The 21,677-nt window shown below is 43.9% G+C and overlaps 1 protein-coding gene across 3 annotated transcripts in view; it reads left to right on the top strand.

Moving 5' to 3' along the window:
• Positions 1 to 18,852, top strand: part of Wdr45b (WD repeat domain 45B) — a 30,185-nt gene extending 11,333 nt beyond the window's left edge. The window contains exons 3-11 of one of the 3 annotated variants that reach the window (NM_001039587.1): positions 5,279 to 5,380; positions 7,575 to 7,662; positions 8,950 to 9,044; positions 10,689 to 10,879; positions 15,724 to 15,809; positions 16,612 to 16,713; positions 17,131 to 17,252; positions 17,591 to 17,715; positions 18,661 to 18,752. In NM_001039587.1, the coding sequence (NP_001034676.1) occupies positions 5,279 to 5,380; positions 7,575 to 7,662; positions 8,950 to 9,044; positions 10,689 to 10,879; positions 15,724 to 15,809; positions 16,612 to 16,713; positions 17,131 to 17,252; positions 17,591 to 17,697 (893 nt within the window). In that variant the 3' untranslated portion in view covers positions 17,698 to 17,715; positions 18,661 to 18,752. Of the gene's footprint in view, positions 1 to 5,278; positions 5,381 to 5,452; positions 5,655 to 7,574; positions 7,663 to 8,949; positions 9,045 to 10,688; positions 10,880 to 15,723; positions 15,810 to 16,611; positions 16,714 to 17,130; positions 17,253 to 17,590 lie in introns of those variants that run through there. The other 2 variants (XM_039086444.2, XM_039086445.2) reach the window with 2 other exon arrangements.
• The last annotated feature ends 2,825 nt before the right edge of the window (positions 18,853 to 21,677 follow it).

Raw genomic sequence — 21,677 nt, 5'->3', positions numbered from 1 at the left:
GCAGCACCCCTCCATGGCCTCTGTATCATCTCCTGCCTCCATGTTCCTGCCCTGTAGGAGTTTTTGTCCTGACTCCTTTGATACTGAACTGCTAGCAGTGTGGAAGTGTAAGTTGACTAAATCTTTTCCTCCCCAACTTACTTCTTGGTTATGAGGTTTTGTGCAGGAATACAAACCCTGACTAAGATAACATTGATGTTTTAAATTCCATCTGTCAGCCAGAAGTGCACATACACACACACAAAGGGGTGGGGTAGTGCATATGTGCTTGTATGCTTGTGGAGGTCAGAGGTCAAATTTCTCAGTTTGCTGTTCACCTTGCTCTTTTGAGTGATATCTGGGGTTTAGCATAGTCTAGCGGGCTGACCACCTCCCGGGATTCTTCTTTCTCTCCCTCACAAGACATGGCTTTTTATATAGGTGCTGGGATTAAACTCAGGTTTCCCCAATCCCTTTACCTTTTAATTAAATACTCCTGTTAAGATTATTTTGTTTCTGAAAAGGCACAGGGAGAAAGTAACTGCCAATAAAAAAAATTTTTTTTTTTTTTGTTCTTTTTTTCGGAGCTGGGGACGGAACCCAGGGCCTTGCGCTTCCTAGGTAAGCGCTCTACCACTGAGCTAAATCCCCAGCCCAAAATTTTAAAACATTAAAAATACTTTTAGGGTGCATGTGATGATGGTTCATGACACTAAAAGTAGGGGAAAGACACTAAGACACTTCTATGAAGATATTACCTGGAATAGTTTCTAATTTAAAAAAAAATCGGGGGGTTGGGGATTTAGCTCAGTGGTAGAGCGCTGCCTAGGAAGCGCAAGGCCCTGGGTTCGGTCCCCAGCTCCGAAAAAAAGAACCCCCCCCCAAAAAAAATTGAGATAGATAGCTGCTGAATGACCTTCACTAAAACATTAAATACCTTGGTTGTGGCAGCCTTTACAGTTGTATGTTCCTGAAGTAGAAATGCCAAGATTGATCTGCAAGAAGTAAAAATACTTTTAGGTTGTTGTGATGGTTTGAGAGAGCATGCACCACATAGTAAATTCCAGGCCAGCCTGGGCTACAGTGTGAGAGCCTGCTCAAAAAAAAAAAAAAAAAAAAAAGTAAAAATGTGTCTTGTTGCAAAACATATGATCACACTGTGAACCCCAGGATTATGTTGTTTGTTAAAAAAAAAAAAAAAAAAACTGTTTCTAGTTGTTGGTGCAACTTCACTCTTAGCACACACCTTTAGTCCCAAACAATGAAGGTAAAGTTAATTTGTAGAAGAAAGAAGAAAGCATCTAATTTGAAAGTGATGTCTAATTGAGTGGCAGACAAAGTGACAAATCTGAGAAAGGTTTGACAGAATAGGATATGCCCAACTCTGGCAAGAAGAGAAGGAAAACAAGTTACTTAACCGAGAGTAGCATAGAGGAGAAAAAAGAGGCAGTTTTGGTGGGACAGTCCTTCAGAGACAAGTTGCAGAGAGAGGACAAGCTGGACACAGATGGAGACAGAAGGAGCCAGAGAAGAGGAGCCAGAAGATTGGAACAGATTGTAGTTCGAGGCCAACCAGAGCAGTTCAGAAGAAGCTGAGAGAAGCCAGATTGAATCAGTGAACTTGGAGAGGAGTGTGAGACAGAACAACTTGAGTTGACCAGCCAGCCAGAGTTCCGAGAGAGCTAGAAAGAGGAAGCTTATACAGTTGTAAGTCTGAGGCTGAAACATTCTAGACCCAGATAAGATTGCGTGGAGGCTAGAAGCTTCCAGGACTAGGCTCAGGTTAGCAGATGGAGGCAGTAGACCTCTGAAATGACAATTAATACAGGCAATAAAAGATACTTTTACAGTGTTTAAAAAGAACTTCTTACAAGCTTCTAGTAAAGATCTTCCTTCCAAAAGGAAGCTTTCATGCTTTTGAGACTGCAGTCTGGAGAGTTGTCTTACTCTGAGTCACTGCTCTGAAGTTCTGCACTCACCAGCACTTCTGCATTTTATCCTTGGATGGAGTCGTGTCTTACCGAATGACTTGGTATTGTTAGCCCTTGAACAGGTTTATGCTGAGAAGTGCATTAGTAAGGTTACCAATGAGTTTAAGGTCACACAGCATTAAACTTCTCTTCCATTTGAACAGAAACTAAAGAATACACTGGTTCCATCTTGATAAAATTCTCAGATTGCTGCTATTTGCTTTGTTTCTAAAGTCAGCATTGAGGAGAGAGTCACTCTCCTGGTGCCCTGGGACTAATAAGTTTTTAAGTAGAACATCTTATTGTTTGTATCATGGGTAAAGATCTTAAAATTTATTAAATTAGTCTTTTTTTTTTTAAGTGTTCAGTGTTCTAGAGATCTGTTTAACATTTTCATCTAGTAAGAATAGATCTTACTTTCTCCTCCCTGGTGGCTAACAATTCTGTCTCTGACTGACTTCTGTAGAGGCTCCCTGTAGGCAATCCTGCAGTTGCAGCACTAGCTTGTGCCTGGTTTATCACTTAGCAAAATGCTCTCCAAGTCCACTTGTGCTGTAGCTCTGTCAAAAGACAGTTCATTAGTGGACTTTGAGTTAATACTTGGCTTTTGTGAACAGTGTTGCTATGTTTGTGAATATGGGCATTCAAATACCTCTTTGTTTCAGTCCTTTTGGATATATACTACAAAGCAGGATTGATGGACTCTTTTTTTCTTGCTTGTGTGTGTATTTGTTTGTTTAAGGCAGTGTCTATTATGTAGCTCTGGCTGTCTTGGAACTTGTTATGAAGACTAGGCTGGCCTTGAACTCACAGAGATTCACATGCCTCTGCCTTAGAGTATGGGACTAAAGGTATGAACGACCGTAGTAGTAGTAGTAGTAGTTCTGTTCTCAAGTGTTTGAGGATCCGGTCTGTTGCCATTTGAATCTGCACAGCACACCTGTCTTAGTAGACCCCAAATTACTTTGAAGGAGCTTGTGTCAGAGAACAATTAAATTTTCTTTGAGAAAAGATGCTTTTTATTGTGGATAATACTAACTGTAAGTCCTTTCTGGCGTTATTACTAGAACTTGAGAGCTGGGGGGTTTTTTGTTTTTGTTTTTTTAGCTCATTTTTGGAAACTGACTGGAGGGAACTGACTGTTCCTGACTTGCTCTTGGTAGTGTGTTCTCTTGTCTCAAGTGCTATAATCTGTTACAGACTAGAGAGACCTGTGCTAGTGATCATACTGAGTTACATGAGTTCCCATAGAAGGAGCGAGTTTGTCCCCAGGGCTCTGGGTACTAGAAGAGAGTATGGGAAATTCTGTGGTATTTTCCTTGACCCGACTTTTTTCCCAACTCAGGGCCCTTTGCATACAAAGTAAGGCATTCTTCCCTGAGCTGCATCTAGCCCTTGGAATGTTCTGAACATTACATGTTCAATAGAACAAATGGCTAGAATTCTCTTGCACATTAACATCCCAACACATGAAGTGTAGCCAATCTTAGCTACTTTGTTGGTTCTTCTTTCCCCTACCCTTTATCCTCCTGGTTTTACTAGATAGGAGAAAATGGAGGATGAGGGGTGGGGAAGGTATGTGAATCTAATGCCTTTCTTGTTTCTTTGAGCATTACTACTAACAAACCACAGCCGACCCCCCCCCCCGCCCCCAAATCCGGGCTCTATCATTTATATAACCTTTGAAAATTTCCCAGAATTCAGTTGCAGAAACTGTCTGCAGCTGGTATAAAACCATGCCTCTGCTAGAGCACGAGGCAAATCATAGTCTCCTGCTGCAGACAGTTTGAAGCAGTCCTATATCTCCCCACTCCTTAGATTAAAATGAAGGTGTAGGCTTATAATATTTGTGTGGCTTTTTTTTTTTTTTCAAAGAAGCCAAACTTGCAGAATTCTTACTACAATGAAGTCACTAATTGACAGCCTTTGCCTTAGGGCTTTTAGCTGCTTTCACTTGCTATTTACTTACTTTTGAAACAGTGTTTGCATATAGTACAGGCTAGCTTTGCATTTCATTCTTACTCTTTTACGTTTACTTACTGTGTGCATGCACATGCCAGTATTCATTTGCATGCATACCATGGTGTACATGTAAGGAGAGTTTTGTGGGTTCTATTTTTTTCTACCTTTATGTATATTTGGGGCTCAAACTCTGAGATCAAATTGTCAGGCTTTGCATGGCAAACTCTGAACCAGCTGATCTATCTTGTGCTCTTAATCCTCCTGCCTCGGCCTCCTGAGTACTGGGATTACAGGTGTACACCACAATTGTGTGCTTCTTCACTTATAGACCTTGTTGCATCTTAAAATATGGATTTGGGAGCAGGATATAGTGATATATGCCTTTAACCCCAGCACTCAGGAGTCAGAGGCAGATGGATCTCTGAGTTCTAAGGCCAGTCTTGTCTACATAGTGTGAGGTTCAGGGACTGTGAGGTGACACCCTGCCCTTTTTGTTTTGTTTTGTTTTCTTTTTTTCGGGGCTGGGGACCAAACCCAGGGCTTTGCACTTCCTAGACAAGCACTCTACCACTGAGCTAAATCCCCAACCCCTTGTTTTGTTTTTTGAACCCCCACCCCTGCACACACACACGCACACAGGCGTACACACGTGAGTTTAGATATTTTCCACTTTTACTGAGTTAGTTTCTGGGGAGTTTCTGTTTAACTCTCCAAAGACTAATGCTTGCACTGACAAAAGCTAAGAGAAGTCAGAAAGTCTACTTTGTAGGCTACTTGGTTTCCTCAAGTCCTCTACTTCAGATGGTATTGGCTACAAGTTGATGGTGAAGAATAGAATATGCTATGCGTGGTGGCACAGGCCTTAGTTCCAGCACTTGGTACAGAGGTAGGCTGGTCTAGAGGAATGGCTAAGCAGTCAAAAACTCTTGCTGCCTTTCCAGAGGACTCAGGATCAATTCTTGGCACCACATGACAGCTCACAACCGTCTGACTCCAGTTCTAGGGTTTTCTATGTCCTCTTCCAGCTTCTGTGGGCAATAGGTACACACGTGGTGCACAGATACTCATGCAGACAAAACACCTATACACATAAAGTAATTTAAGAATGAAATGCTAGCTAGGTCAGGTGTGGTGATACCTACCTTTAGTCTCAGCACTCAGAGGCAGAGACAGCCAGGTCATAAGTTATAAGCAAGTCTGATTTACTTGGTGAGTTCCAGCCAGCCAGGGCTACTACACTGGGACTCTTATCTGGAAAATAAGTGACTAATAAGATAATGAAATGCTGAATATTGTATGGTTTCACATTTTCTATTTGATAACATTCTAACTTGTTAAATTATCTCTTTTAAAAACTATCATTTCAGAATTTTTAGAAGGAGGAGTTGGCCACGTGGAAATGCTATTTCGCTGTAACTATTTAGCTTTAGTTGGTGGTGGAAAAAAGCCGAAATACCCTCCCAACAAAGGTACAGTAGTCCGTCTTTAAAGGTACAGTAGCCCGAAATACCCTCCCAACAAAGGTACAGTAGTCCGTCTTTAAAGACCTCGTCATGTACACAGCAGTATCCTGACCATGATAGAACATCCCATGTCTGCACTCATATGAGAGCCTCTCTATGAGTCCTTTGAGATGTCGCGGGCTAACCACTGGGAAAGAAGCTTCCACAAAGTGTGGAGGGGTGAGAAGGCTGGATGTCAGCTGTTCCTGAGTGTGTGTGGATGTGCTTCACCTGTAGGCAGGTATGTTGAAAGTCAAGGTTCAGAGTAAACCAAGGTCTAGAAATGGTGTTTCTTTCCCCTGCTGAAAGCCACAGGCTTAGTGAGATTAATTCATTGGTCATATAGGACAAGGAGCCAGGTTGGCCGAGGGTGCATGGGTTGCAGTATTGGTGTGGATTTGTCGTTGTATATGGTGGAGGAAATTATAGTCGAGAGGTGTATTTTCTTTTCTTTCTTTTCACTGTAGACGTCATGCCCTTAGTTGGGTTTAATCTGATGTTTGTTTGAAGGAGGAAGTGGACATAGCCAATCTCCTTTAAAGGAAGAAAGCTTGAGGGGAAAGAGGCCTAGAAAGAAGGAAAAGCACAGGGAAGGTGGAAGGTTGTTTGAGAAGGAAGTGTAACATACCTTAGGGATGGTGGAGACTTAAGTGTCAATTGAGGGTGTACTGGGAGGGTAAGCTGGCACCTAGTAGAGAAGTGGAATAGCTCAGGCTTGATGTCAAAGCAATGGAAAGGATTGTGAGTCTGTGAGGGTAGCTCACAGGGGTAGTGCATGCATGCCTAGCATTCTTTTTTTTTTTTTTTTTTTTTTTTTTTTTTTTTTTTTTTTTTTTTGGTTCTTTTTTTCGGAGCTGGGGACCGAACCCAGGGCCTTGCGCTTCCTAGGTAAGCGCTCTACCACTGAGCTAAATCCCCAGCCCCCATGCCTAGCATTCTTGAAGCTCTGGTTCCACTACCAAGCACCCAAAAAGAAAAGAAAGTGGACCGAGTACAAGACATAGGTGACTCTGGGTCTGATGCTTAACATTCCCAGTAGGGCTCTGTGAATATGGGAAATTTCAGCACTCAAGTGAGGTTGACCCTGCGGTTCTGCCTTTAGAATCAGGAGCAGAGAAATGAAAACAGAAAAGTAGTGTAACTATGAGTTGGAGATCTTACCCCTTCCCCTTTTCTGTGCGGTACAGGGAATTGAACCTACATCCCAACTACCTGTCATGATTTTTAAAGGCTTTAAAAATTACTAGTTATTTATGCATGGGGTGGGGAAGAGAGAAGTTTCAGCAATTGGTTCTCTTTCCACCATGTGGATTACAGGTATTGAACTCAGGTTATCAGACTTAGTGGCAAGGACCATTTACCAGCTGAACCTTCTCTTTGCCACCTGCCATTCCTTTTCTCCCTTCTCATTTTTCTCCCCTACACTTCCCTTTCTTTGGTGCTGGGAATGAACGTGGGGCCTCAAGAAGCATGCTAGACAATACTCAACAGTGTATGTTCCCAGCCAAGTTTTCTAAATCTATTTGTATGTGTTTAGAGTGTACACCACGTTTGTGGGTGTCAGAGGAGGCCAGAACAGAACATTTGGGTTCCCTGGAGCTGGAGTTGTAAGTGATTATGAGCTGCCAGACATGGGTGCTCAGAGCTGAACTTGAATTCTCTGGAAGAGCAGAAAGCATTCTTTTTTCTTTTTTTTTTTTGGTTCTTTTTTTTCGGAGCTGGGGACCGAACCCAGGGCCTTGTGCTTCCTAGGCAAGCGCTCTGCCACTGAGCCAAATCCCCAACCCCAGCAGAAATCATTCTTAACAATAAACCATCTCTTCAGCCCCACTTTTCATTTTTTGACACAGGTTTCTCTCTGGCATTTAAACACTTAGTAACTGTAGTCAGGTTTGCTTTTAGCTCAATCAGGTGAAGCTGTGCTTAAGCGTGTAAGACAGGTTGGCTTCCTAAGATCTTAGTTATGCTTGTGTCTGTTGCATTAGGAGTGGGGCTTAAGTGAGTAGGAGAGGGTTGTAAGGGTGAGCCCCACCTAGCCAATGGTATCCCACCATTGCCGGTTATATCTTCTGGGTGTGCTTGCTTATATGTGTCACGTGCTGTATGCAGGCTGGCCCTGTGGGCTACTTGTGACAGCACATGCACTCTTCTGGTGTTTCAGTGATGATCTGGGATGATCTGAAGAAGAAGACAGTCATCGAGATAGAATTCTCCACAGAGGTCAAGGCTGTCAAGTTGCGGAGAGATAGGTGGGTTTGGTGTTACTTTTCTAAAAACAGTTTCATTTCTTTAAAAACAGAGACGTGTATTAAAATGTTAGTAACTGTAGCTTGTGACCCAGAGCAGGGAAAAGTTTTTCTCTTTTGCCCTGTGGAAGGCTGGAAATTTGATTGGCTTCTAGACTCTTCCGAGGATATTCTGGGGGATGTCCATAGGTCTGCATGTGAAGCCACCACCTCAGGTATCAGGCAAACTGTGTCAAATGTGGGTGTCCCATGTTGAAAGTAGAGGAGAACTTGGAAACTGATCTTAAGAGTGCGGTGTCCAGCTTGCCCCGTTTGCTTACCGACCGAGAGGACGCAGAGGTTCATCACTTGGGTCTTAAGATTTCTAAGTTTATGTAAGCGCTGTTGCTGCTCAGGCATCCTCAGGTTCATTAGAGCAGTGCCTAAAGGCCCAACCAACTGACCCAAACTAGTGATCTACGGGAAAACCTTTTGGGTGGTATTTTGTTCTTTGTTTATTTTGTTGAACCAGGGTTTTACTATGTAGCCCAAGCTGGCCTTGCTATTCTGCCTCAGGTTCCCAAGTGTCAAGAGAAATCCAGGCATGCGCCATTACTCCTGGCACAATTTTCTTAATTGTAAAAATGTTTTAAGAGTATGTGAGCGCTTGCCTAGGAAGCGCAAGGCCCTGGGTTCGGTCCCCAGCTCCGAAAAAAAGAACCAAAAAAAAAAGAGTATGAGAGGGCACTTCTGTGACCTGTCTCACTCACCATGCTAATGTTCTTGGTGAGATATCATGTTTCTCTAAACTCAAAGTTCCTCTGAGGCTGACCTCTGCAAGGTGACAGGCCCACTCGGCTGTGCTCAGCCCTTATGCTTTGGTCTTCTTGGCCATATTTAGAATCTGTTTCTAACAGGAGTGATGATACACATCTATAATTCCAACACTTGGGAAATAAAGGCAAGAGGATAAGGAGTTCAAGGCCACCCTCAACTGCTTGTTTGGCACTTGGCAGTTTGAGCTGTGTGAGATCCTATCTCAAAAAATACAGCAGATGTGTTGGTATACATTTATAATCCCAGCTATCAGGAATTAGAGGCAAAAGACCACGGCAAGTTTGAGATTTTAGCTAGCTGAGCTACAGAGTGAGACCCTGACCACAAAAACAAAAAATACTAAAAAGCTCAGCCCCTGTTGTATGAGGCACTTCCTGTTGTATGGGGTACTTCCTGTGTTAATGGGAATGGAAATCACAAAAATGCTCATTTTACTTTTGCAAAGAGGAGCTCTGATTATATTTTTCTTTTCAGAATTGTGGTGGTTTTGGATTCGATGATTAAGGTATTCACATTTACACACAATCCCCATCAGTTGCACGTCTTTGAAACCTGCTATAACCCTAAAGGTGAGAAGTCTGGAGAGGATGACGAGCACTGGGAAATGGGTCCATGTGGATAAAGGCGAGGCCCCGGGGGACCTGTCCCCTAGTGGACCCTGATGTGAGCAATGGAACTTTGGTTCTGTCGTGTACACACTTTGCTTCCCTGCCTGCCTGAGCTCCCTTAGTGAGAGTTCTGAAGCCACAGCCTTGCTACAGTCTGAGGGAGGGATTCTCTCTCTGCTCCTTTCCTCCCCAGCAGTTTTGAGCCAACTCTAGCCACACTGGGAGCCACTGAGCTGTGGCCTTTGCTTCCTTTCTTTGGAGTTGTGTATTCAGTTGTCATCCTCATACTGTTGTAAAAACTGTGGATTTTTTTCTCTCTCTGTGATGTTGTGAGAAATTGCATTACTCTTTCTCTATATTTTTATTTCTTCTCCCCCCCCTCCCTTTTTTTCCCTTTTGAATAAAGTCTTACTAGGCTGCTTAGGCCAGTTTTGACCTTTGAGACTCATCTTCCAGAGTAGCTGGTCCACCAGTCAGAAAGCACACATTCAACTCTCTGAATACACAACGTAGACTGGCTCCAACTCAAATTCCCCCTGCCTCTCAGCCTTCTGAGTAGAGGGATTTTTACAAAGACTGTGCCCCACCCTACTGAGGACCATTGTGTCTGATTCCGTGTGGTGTTTGTTCTGTGTTACATTACTCCCTTTTGTTCTGTGAGAATCAAAAGTCTCTTTTGACCTCTCCATTATTTTCCAATGACCCATATGCCATGATTGATTGCTGAAACTTTAAAGTTAATCTTAAATTATGTCTTGTCAGCCTCCCAGTCTTTACAAAATGTTTGGTCTTTTAGTACTTCTATTCTTCCTCCTCACTCTCCCTGCCAGCCTGTGTGTTGAAGTTTTAGCTGTGTCTCTTCGAAGACTATGGGTGAGGGGTTGGGGATTTAGCTCAGTGGTAGAGCGCTTGCCTAAGAAGCGCAAGGCCCTGGGTTCAATCCCCAGCTCCGAAAAAAAAAAAAAAAAAAGAACCAAAAAAAAAAAAAAGGGGGGGCTGGAGAGATGGCTCAGTGGTTAAGAGCCCCGACTGCTCTTCCAGAGGTCCTGAGTTCAAATCCCAGCAACCACATGGTGGCTCACAACCATCTGTAAAGAGATCTGATGCCCTCTTCTGGTGTGTCTGAAGACAGCTACAGTGTACTTATATACAATAAATAAATAAATCTTTAAAAAAAAAAAAAAGAAGACTATGGGTGAGATGGACATAGGCAAAGCAGGCTTTTCCAGCCATGGCCTTGACTGGTGTGTCTGGACCTCTCTGCATCTTGTGGTACATCTCTTTCTAGACGCTTAAGTATTTTAAGGGTTTTTGTTATTGCTAGTGGAATAGTTTTTAAACTTTGTAATTTTTTTATTGTATTCTCAGTAGATAGTATTACGAAAGACAGGCACCAGATAAATAAGTTGAGTAGTAAATTGTTTAGCAAATGTTCCCAGTTTTAAACAGGTCTCATGAGTAGCAGCTTGTCAGCCCTGATATTCTTTCCAGTGACAACAATCCCAAGGCAAATGCACTCCACAGATAGTCAGGTTGTGACTGGGTAGTGGAAATCAAGCTTTGGCCATTGTCATCTCCCAACCAGTTTTCTTTGTCTTTGCATAGGCCTCTGTGTCCTGTGTCCCAACAGTAACAACTCCCTCCTTGCCTTCCCTGGCACTCACACTGGCCATGTACAGCTTGTGGACCTGGCCAGCACTGAAAAGCCACCAGTGGACATCCCCGCACACGAGGGTGTCCTGAGCTGTATTGCTCTCAACCTGCAGGGAACAAGGATTGCCACCGCATCTGAAAAAGTAAGTGCAGGGGTCTCTGCGAATCTGATCTGATCATGGGACAGGGACTAGGCCAGACCTTCAGACAGTCTGCTTGACTTCCTGTTCTTTACAAACCAGTTTGTTGTTAAAGCATGATGAAGATAGAGCGCTGACCTGGGCATGTGTAGTGACGCCCTTGGAGACCGAGACAGAGAGGGTATTAAGTTCAAGGCCACTTAGTGCCTTAGTCTTGGTTGTCTGATGACACTTCAGAAGTATCTTTCACACCTGCCTAGGAGTATTACCTCATTGAATTATCACAACCTTAAAATCGGAAGTATTAGTCACTTTTTGTTGCTATGATAAAACACCATATGCAAAAGCAACGTGGAAGAATTTTTTACTTTTACTTCTGGGGGTTGGGGGTGGGAATCCATAGTAATAGGGGAAGCCTGGCAGCAGACGGCTCGACCGGAAAGCTGAGAGATCACAGACAGATCCCAGTGGTACTTCCTCAAGCAAGGCTCCATCTCCTAAAGATTCCATAATACCCCCAAATAGTAACAGCAGCTGAGGGCCAAGTGTTCACATATCCCAGCCTATGGGGGGGTGGTGCTTATTCAAGCCCCTGCAACTGTGTTATCTTCACTTTGTCTGAAGTGAAAGCTGGTCATGTACACCTGCTGTTAGATTATGTGGCTGGGTTGGGGGGCAGCTCGGGGGTAACTTTGTGAAGTTGGTTCTCTTTCTACATTTGTGTGGGTTCCAGGAATTAAACTCTGGTTGCCAAGTTTGCTTTACTTGCTGACTATTGCACAAGTCTCTGAAAATTGGCATCTTTTTACTGTGGTTTCCACTTGACAATAAGTATCTTTCACTTTGTATGAAATTAATTGGAGCAAGCCTACATGCCAATTGTGTATCGATGACAGCCTACTGGGAGAACAGGTCGCAGTCGTGATCTGCCCTGTCTAGTTGTTTCCTAAGCTATTGCTGACGGATAGACCAGCAGCAGAGAAAAAGCAAGTCCTGCTGCTTGTTCTGGTTACAGGAGGCCTGGGTACCTGCAAATACTGCTACTCAAAGTGAAGTTCAGATACTATAGATGTCTGTGGTGACTTAGGCTCTGAAGTTCTTCTGCTTCAGCATCCTGAGTACTAGAGTCACAGACATGGGTTTTGTTTTATTTTGTTTTTGAGACAGAATTTCTCTGTTAGGCTTGACTGCCCTGGAACTAACTCTGTAGACCAGGCTGACCTCAAACTCACAGACATCTGCCTGCCTCTGCTTTGCAAGTAAGTGCTGGGATTAGAGGTGTGCACCACCACCACCACCACCTGGTGACAAGGTAGAATTTTACCTAAATTTAGAAATAGGATTTTTCAAGCTGGGGATGTAGCATAGCTGATAGAATGCTTGTCTGACATATACAGATCCCTGACTGTGCTCTCCAGAACTGTATTAGCTATGGTAGTGCACACCTTTAGTCCCACCACTTAGAGGCAGAGGCAGATAGAGCTTAAGAAGTTCAAGGTCAGCCTGGTCTAAATATAGCAAGTCTCAGGCCGTAATGAGACCCTGTCTCCAAAACAAAAGAAATAAAGCAAAGGAGAGAGAAGTAAAATGCCAAGTTTGCAAGTTTACAACCCCATTATTTCTCATCACTCAGTTGAAAGGCTGAGGCAGTGAGATTATAAAAAGTTCTAGGATAGCCTGACCTATATAATAGGATGTCATCTTTTTAAAGAATGGCTAGTATGGTGGCACACTCTAATCTCAGCATTGGTGGATGAGTCTGAGGTTAGTTTGCTGTACTGCTGAGTCCTAGACTGGCCAGGCCAAGAGCTACATACTGACGCCCTTTCTCATAATTTCAGTTCTTAAGAGGTGGAAATAAGAGAACCAGTTCTTGACTGGTACATATAAGACCCTGACTTTTTTTTTTTTTTAATTCATTTATTTATGTAAGTACACTGTAGCTGTCTTCAGACACACCAGAAGAGGGCATCGGATCTCTTTACAGATGGTTGTGAGCCACCATGTGGTTGCTGGGAATTGAACTCATGACCTCTGGAAGAGCAGTCGGGTGCTCTTAACCGCTGAGCCATCTCTCCAGCCCGACTTTTTTTTTTTTAAAGAAAAAACTGATGTGGATGGGATGACTCATCAGGCAAAGGGTTTTTTTCATATCCTTTTTCTTCTTAGATTCTCCATTTTCAACTTCTCATACCTTATTCATGTGTATGTAGGTGATCTTGTGCACATGCATGTGTGAAGGCTACAGGTCAACTTTAGATGTTCTCCAAGTAACCTTGCTGTGGTTGATAGGTATGGCCCCTATAGATTAATATGTTTCAATTCTTGGCCATAGGGAGTGGCACTATTAGGAGGTGTGACCTTCTTGAAATGGGTGTGGCCTTGTTAGAGGAAGAGCGTCACTGTGTAGGCAGGCTTTGAGGTCCTATGCTCAAGCTCCCCTCAGTGGGGAATCAGAGCCTCAGTGGGGACTGTGGAAGACAGTCCCCCTTCTGCTGCCTGCAGATGAAGATGTACAACTCTCAGCTCCTCCAGCCCTCTGTCTGCCTGCAGGCTGCCATGCTTCCTGCCATGATGATAATGGACTGAACCCCTGAAACTGAGCCAGCCCCAATTAGATGTTCTTTTTTATAAGAGTTGCCTTGGTCGTGGTGTCTCTTCACAGCAGTAAAACCCTAAGATACTTGCTTTTTGAGATGGTCTGTTATTGGCCTGAAACTCACCAAGTAGGATAAGCTGACCAACTAGCGAACTCTAGTGATCCCTCTGTCTCTACATCCCTGGTGTTATTACACATTTAAAAATGGGTTTTAGAGATCCAACTTTCGCCTTCATACTCATACATCACTTCACTAACTGAGCTGTTTCCCCAGCCCCTTATTGGAACTTGCTAGCCAGTTATTGTAGCTGAAATGATGAGCCCACACTCAGTGAGGGAAATCTGCTTAGAAAATGGGGTTGAGGGGGCTGGAAAGACGGCTCAGCGGTTAAAAGCACTGGGTGCTCTTCCAGAGGTCCTGAGTTCAATTCCCAGCAACCACATGGCAGCTCACAACTGTCTGTAACTCCCGTTCCAGAGATCTGACACCCTCATACAGACAGACATGCAAGCAAAACACAATAACATAAAATAGAGATAAATCTCAAAAATGTTTTTAAAAACACTAAGGTTGAGGGTGGTAGAGAAGGCAACTAACGACCTCAGGCCTCCCAGTGTCCACACAGGTGTGGACACCCGCCTAATCAGCGCAGCCACACTAGCGACGCCAGTCAGGATCTCATTAGAGACGGGATATACGTGTTCCTTTTCTCTTTGTTTCCTCAACTCAGAAGTGCTCTGGAGATTTACCAGTGTAACTTAAATATTTTTTTCCTCAGTGATAGATAGAGATAGAACTCAGGCCTCATGCAGACCAGGCAAGCACTCCACCACTGAGCTGAACTGCCAGTGCCGGCTTCGGATGGTCTGACTTGTATTTCCTTCCCAACTCGATGGTTAATGATAATAAAATGACGTGTTCATTACAAACTTTACTTTGAATTTTGGTATTTTCCTAATTGTAATGATGGATGATTAGATGGCAGCAAGCCACAGCTACCTGTCCGGAAAAACAACTTGATGTTCCACACTGAACTATGCTGCCAGAGTCGTTTTATGGTGAGAAAAGGTGTCAGTATCTATTCCGGGCTTTCCTGGGGCTCACTGTGTAGACTTACCTAGAACTCCGTCGTTTGGGGGAGCGTTTTGTTTTGTTTTGATTTCAAGAGTTACTGAGTGTGACCCTGGCATGCCATGAACTTGGGGTCTTCTGTACCTGGTGTCACACCTGGCTCCAACCTTTTCATGGACACAAAAATTCAGTAAATACACGAGATGTTCACCTGTTTGTTATGAACTATGCTCTAGCTGTAACAAACTAGTAAACTACAAGGATGTTGTTGTTCTGACTTCTCTGGAGTGGGGATTGTTGTTGTTTGGGGGTTTGTTTTCATTTTTGTTTGAGACAGGGGCTCACTACATAAACTAGGCTGGCCTCAGACTCAGGAATCTACCAGCCTCTGCTTTCCAAATAATAAAAACACACTCCACCACACCTGGCTTTTTTTTCTTAAACAACAACTTTATTTTAAACAAACACTGTTTTGACATTGGCTTCTGAAATAATGCTTTCTTTCCCAGGACTTACTTCGGCTTTATCTTGTTAAACTTGGTCCTTACAGCATTATCACTGTTAGGACTGAGCAGTATGTCTGCTGGGTCAGATGGATCGAGTGAATTTCAGGGTTATGGTTTGTTTAGGACACTATCTAGAAGTTTAGTCAGCTTGAGAGCAGGGGAGCTTCCCTTCTAGTTCTGCACGGGAATGCTGCTGCGTCTCTAGGAGTGGGACTGGCAGATGTGCTTGTTATATATAATACAGGGTTACCAAGTCATTACCAACAAAAACTGACCACTCATGTTTATCCCAACACCAGACTTGACTAAGGAGTCTTCACTTTTAACGAAACTTTTAAAAAAAGTTTTGAGCTGAGTATAATTTTTCCTCAGGCAGGTTAATGCATTGGTATTCTGGCCTTTTATTCTGTCTTGCCTACTTTCCTGAGAGGAGGAATACTTTATTCCTGTCTGAGATGACATTAGCCAGGAGGCAGGGATGGGCGAGGCCTCCTCACAAACGTCTTTGACTCCTCTGTAGTGCCTGAGTTAGCAGAGAAAAGCTTACTGAGTTTAGGTGATGTGGGTGAATTAAGAAAGGGCTGTTGGGGTCAGGGGGTCTTAATATAAATCATTTCAGACTGATGAGTTATAAATTGTTGATAATGAAACACTTCACTGTTTTTCAAAGGGGACCCTTATAAGAATATTTGATACTTCATCAGGGCATTTAATCCAGGAGCTACGAAGAGGATCTCAAGCAGCTAATATCTATTGGTAAGGACTTCACTCGGAATAGTAAAACCAGGGTGGTGGTGCAGCCTGTTGGGTTGTTGGGCCTCATCTTTTTATTAGTCACTTTACTTTGTGTTTTGGGAAGTGTGCACAAAGGTGGAACATTGTGGCCCTCCCTCTCCTTTTGCAGCCACATTCTGTCCATCTCTCCTCTTCCAGCTTGTTCTCTGTGGTATTTGATGGTAGAGGCCTTGCTGATTTGTCTGTAATTATTGTAGCCAGTTGATTTCGAGAATGAATGCTTTGTCTGTGAGGTCCCACATTGTCTGTGGTGCTGCAGCCCAGCCAGGCGAGCTCTTCTTCCAGGTGTCCAGCAAGAGCCTGACACCACCCTGGCCATCCCGGGCCTGTGGTATTAAGCCGATTTGGTTGACTAACCTGTGTGCCCTGGCCCTTGTGTGCAGCGCCCTCTCCTGCATGTCTGTTGTCAGTACAGAATGCATGTGGCCATGGCCTACTACAATACATTTGATAGCCACTTCCTCATGGCAGTGTATGCCTTTCTTACCTGAACCTCCTGAAACTGGCATGGAGGTCATCTCAGGAACCCCATCCCTTTCACTGGCACATAGCTATCAGCTGTAGTGCCTGTAGGGCTCTGGTGAACAGATTGTTCTGGACTTTTGGCTTGGATCCTGGATCCACAAAGGATGCTTAAAGTCACTGCTTTTGCTATGGCAATGCTGAGACCAGGGGTGTGGGCTAGTACATTGTGTGTATTCAGGGCGAGAGAGGTAGATGTCTGGTTCTCTATCTGACCCAAGCCCATCTGATTTCTCTGCAGCATCAACTTCAATCAGGATGCTTCTCTCATCTGTGTGTCCAGTGATCATGGCACTGTGCACATTTTTGCAGCTGAAGATCCAAAAAGGAATAAACAGTCTAGGTGGGTTTTAGGAATGTTGTAGTAGGGGACAGCCCAAAATTAGAGGATTATCTGGCCTTCTTACAAGGACAAATCGAATGTCGGTTAAGGTTGAAGTCTATTATATCTTATTAATTTGGTGTTTGTGGGGTTTGAAACTGAATTTAGATTAATCTCAGCACCCATATGACAGCTCACAACTGTAACTCTACTGTTGGGGATCTGATATCCTCTTGTGGCCTCTCTGGGCACCTGTCATTCATGTGCTGCACAGATACATGTGCACCCATACACATAAATTAGTATATATATTTTAAAAAGGTTCTGAACTGTAAAAGACTTTTTAAAATTTTTATCAGCACTCTGGAATTAAGCCACTGATTTCTGTGTTATTGTCTTTGTGAATGTAAATCCTTTCTTTTCTTCTTGTTTTTATAGCTTGGCATCAGCCAGTTTCCTTCCAAAATACTTCAGCTCCAAGTGGAGTTTTTCCAAGTTTCAGGTTCCTTCAGGATCTCCATGCATCTGTGCCTTTGGAACAGAGCCCAATGCGGTCATTGGTAAGTGGTCCATCTTGTGGGTGGCCTTAGCATGTGGTTCAGGCTGCACCAACTCCTCAAATTTCCCTTTTTTCCTTCTATGGCTGGGTCCTACTCAAAGCCTCCAGGTGTCAGGGTGCTATTAGTACCTGCCTTCCAGATTTCCAGGAATGCTTCAAGAGCAGATCTGGGCATTGTAAAGATGACCCAAGGCTATTTTCCAAAGTCAACCCTCATTGGATGAGCATGTATCTTGGCAGGCTATAATTCCTGGCTACCTGTGCTTAGGATTCTTGGGTCTAGCTTGGTTTTGATTGTGGGAGGTAACAATTATGTATCAATCTGGTCTCCTCTCCCAGCTATCTGTGCAGATGGCAGCTACTACAAGTTCCTGTTCAGTCCTAAGGGTGAGTGTGTCCGGGACGTGTGTGCACAGTTCCTGGAGATGACCGATGACAAGCTGTGACTGTACCTGTGAGTGCAGGTGATGCCACCATCCAGCTGCCCTGTGGATTTCTGGGGCTGGTGCCAGTGCCCCAGGCCTGTGGGTGAGGGGCTCAAGGACCCTGTCAAGGACCTTGGTCTCGAAGCCATACGTGGTTGTCTGCCTTCCTGAGCAAGGCTTCTCATTCCCATATTAAAAGGATCGTCATCATGGTTCTGCAGACACTCCGTGGCTGTGGACATCTGTGCCCTTGCTGGCCACTACCCTTTAGTTCAACTGTGATTGATGCTAGCATTAGTGGCACCACACCTTCATGCCAGTAGGCTCCCTGCATCCCTGGGGACTGTCCAAGCATGAATCAACGGAAGCTTGTAGGAATGAGTGTGTCAGAGCTCACACACTAGACAATTCCAATCAGAGAACACTACCAGCTTGTCTGGTAGAGCACCCTCTGCCACACGTGAGGAGCGCTGTTCAGAGCACACACTGGGGTGTTCTGACTTTGGCCTTTAGAATGCGTCACATCCCAGACCTCCAGAGAGCAGAATGCTTGTGGCACCCATTTGAGGCACAGTCCTCAGGCTGCAAGGAGGGGCAGAGTCTCCTGGCTTAGTTTGGGTTAAAACAGAACTTTCCCACTACCTTTACGGAACAGAGTAACACATAGTCTTTAAGAATTAGTCCCAGAAGAAAGCATTACTTTACCTAGGGGCCTTCTCATGCAGTGTCCATGTGCCTCTAGCTCCCGTTGGTGTGGAGGGTACTACCTTGGCCTGTGGCGTCTGTCCTGTCTCATCTCTCCAACATCCATAGGAACACACTAACATTGGGGATGGCAGGCACATCCTGGTACTGACACAGACTATAGATTCTGTGTTTCTGTACCACTTGAGGTATATGTTTAGTTTTTTTTTTTTGTTTTTGTTTTTTTTTTTTTTTTTTACGTATCTTCTAAGAAGCTCAGTTTTGCGGTTTTGATTTCAGGTTGCAAACATTTAAATTGTGCACAGCAGCAGATTCTCAGTTCTGCCAGTTCCTTTATGCTCCTGTAATCGGCTAACTGTGGATTTGATGTCAAGTATGCATGTTACCTTATGTGTATTTAATCATGAAACTTAATTTTGCACACTTGTTTGTACTGTTTTCTTTGAAATAAAAGTGACTAATTTTGTTGTACTCTTATCTGTAAAGAGCAGAGCCATGTGTAATGAAACCCCATGTTCTCTCCTCCTGTATATAATGGGGTTGGGGGTCCTGTACTTGCTGTAGGACAAGACCTATAGGCTGATGACCTAGTAGGAGAGTGTCCTGTTAATGTGGGTGCCTTGTCAGCATAGCCACTGAAAAGAGAAGCTGGATGGTTTTGTAAGGTTTAGGGTCAGCCAGGGAGCAGGTACAGATGAAACAACTCGTGATTTTTAGGTGTTTTGTTTTGTCTTTGGTATCTCTTCCCCCTGCTATTGTTGTGCACCCTATCAGCATACTGCCCTGTTAGAAGATACTGTACGACAGTCATCTATAGTCATTGGCTGGTGTCACTGCTTTGTGTTATATTTTGCAATTTTGGGAGGCAGGCAGTGTGCCTGAAGGTACTCAGAGAGAATCCATAGAGGAGTGGGTCTTCCCACAATGTGAATTGGTGCTTCAGAACTAGGACTGCGGGGTGGACAGCAGGTGACCACACCATCCCTGGGACTCCCTCAATATCTGAAGTTGGTATCCGCTTGGACACACCTTGTAAGGAATCTTCCAGGCTCCTACTCCTTGTGTAGCGACAGTGAGTGCCCTTGCTCCCTGTGGCAGAGCAAGTGTTAAGAGGAGACTCCTAGAACTGCCTGCTCCCCAGATTTGAGCTTGTCTCTAGGTAAAGACAGAAAAAGTGGTGGACTGCTAGGTTCTGTAGGTTTTTAGGGCTTTAACAGACAGTGTTTTCAAACTTCCACTGCTATGTAGGCCTTGACCCAAAAAGGGAAAGAAGTGAATGCCTTTCCAAGGATTCCAGACGCTCCTGATTGGCTATTTTTCCTAGGTGTGGCTTAGTATCTGAGGTCCTCCAGGACATGGATGTGCAAAGCTGCAGTTGGTTTCTGCCTTGACTGGTCCTTTTAGCAAGTATCCTCACCCCCACCCCCACTCCCACCATCCCCCACCCCGCCACAATTTCCAAGTCATTCCTTTCACCTTTTTAGAAACCACAGACTCACGTGGCTGAGTGAACCTCCCCATTATGTGACACTGGCCCTGGGTGTATCTTTGGTCATTCCTCCTGCCCTTTTGGCCAACATCAATGTGGGACCCAAGGTTCTTGCTTAATGTTTTCTTTCTGCAGGCAAAGGATGCCTCTAAGAAGAAAAATGGTTTATAGCCTGGTGGTCATAGTCCTGGTCCATAATACAGTTGAAGCAGTTGCCTGTAAGAAACATTTGATTGACTTCCACAAAGTATATAGGGTTTTTTTTGTTTGTTTTTTAAAGACGGGTTTTCTGTGTAACTCTTGCTGTCCTGGAACTCACTGTGTAGACCAGGTTAGCTTCAAACTCAAGAGGTCCACCCTACTCTGCCTCCAGAGTGCTGGAATTAAAGGTGTGTACCACCATGCCTGGCTATATGAAGGTCTTTTGAACTAGAGAGGAACAAAGAGAAATACAATGTTGTAGAATTGTCCCATATTTGCACCACTTGAAGAGACCCAAGACCTTAATATAAGAATTTTAATTATGTACTGATTTTTTGAGAACATGGTCTTGTGTAGCCCAGGTTGGGCTTAAACTATGATGTGACTACAGATGGCTATGAATTCCTTGAGCCTTCACATTCCAAACACTGCTTTAAAAAAAAGCAAGTTCTGACATTAGAAATACTGTGACTGCACAAAGATATTTGCACTTTGCCAGCATGACCAATGTTAAGATGGAAATACTTGTGCACTTACACACTTGGCTATTTTTTTTTTTATTTTTGTAATAAAGGATCTGTAACTGCTGGGTGTGAAGGTACTCGATTCTTTCTTATACATTTATTTATTCATGTTTGTTTTTATTATTTATAGCAAGCTGTCCTGAAACCTGTGTAGACCAAGCTGATATCCAGCTCGGAACCTTCCACTTGTGCCTCTGGAGTGTTGAAAGTAATAGGATCAAGGCTGTGTGCACCACAGAGGGCTCCAGAGGGGATTTTAACTTTGATGCTTCTTTCTTTTGTTCCTTTAAACCTCAACAGTAGGACCAGACTATGGACAGAAACATTTTTTTTTTAAACTGTATTTATTGAAAGTCTTCCTATGTAGTTCAGCCCCAAAGCCAGTGTTCCCTCTTGCCTTTCCTGAGACCACAGACGCTGCTCTTAGCCTGGTCCACTTCCAGTCTTTGAAGAGTAAGTTCTTCATGTGTAAATAGGTTAGGTTGTCTGAACATGAATGGTAGCCATCTGTGAACTTTAAGTATTTACTGCTTTCTGTGCCTGTTTTATAAGGCTTTGCATTAAATAGTTGGGTGTTTGTTTCTTAACTGCATAGCTTTTGTCTCACATAGCATGGGCTGTTACGTAGTAGAGGTTGACCTTCAGTTCCTGGTTCTCCTGCCTTTGATGCCTCAGTGCTGGGATTGCACCATACCCACCTTCCTTCTGTAGCCACCCAGTTTTTTTTGAGACGGACTCTTGATCTCTAGCTTAAACGTGCCTGTACTTCCAGCAGTCGTCCTCAGTTTCCAAAACACTGAGATCACAGGAATGTACTATTGCTGGGCTCACTTTCTTAGTCTTTTTTTTTTTTTTTTTTTTTTGGTTCTTTTTTTTCGGAGTTGGGGACCGAACCCAGGGCCTTGCGCTTCCTAGGCAAGCGCTCTACCACTGAGCTATATCCCCAACCCCCACTTTTCTTAGTTCTGGTTTGGGGCTAGAAATGTAGCTCAGTTGGTTGAATGGCCAGCACACAACACACAAGGCACTGAGTTCCAAGTCCTAGTGCTGTACAATGATTTGGTGGTACCCTGGATTACAGG

This window comes from Rattus norvegicus, chromosome 10, assembly GCF_036323735.1.
Source record: "Rattus norvegicus strain BN/NHsdMcwi chromosome 10, GRCr8, whole genome shotgun sequence".
In the NCBI taxonomy this organism is placed as follows: Eukaryota; Metazoa; Chordata; class Mammalia; order Rodentia; family Muridae; genus Rattus; species Rattus norvegicus.
This window is presented reverse-complemented; position numbering and strand designations above follow the sequence as displayed.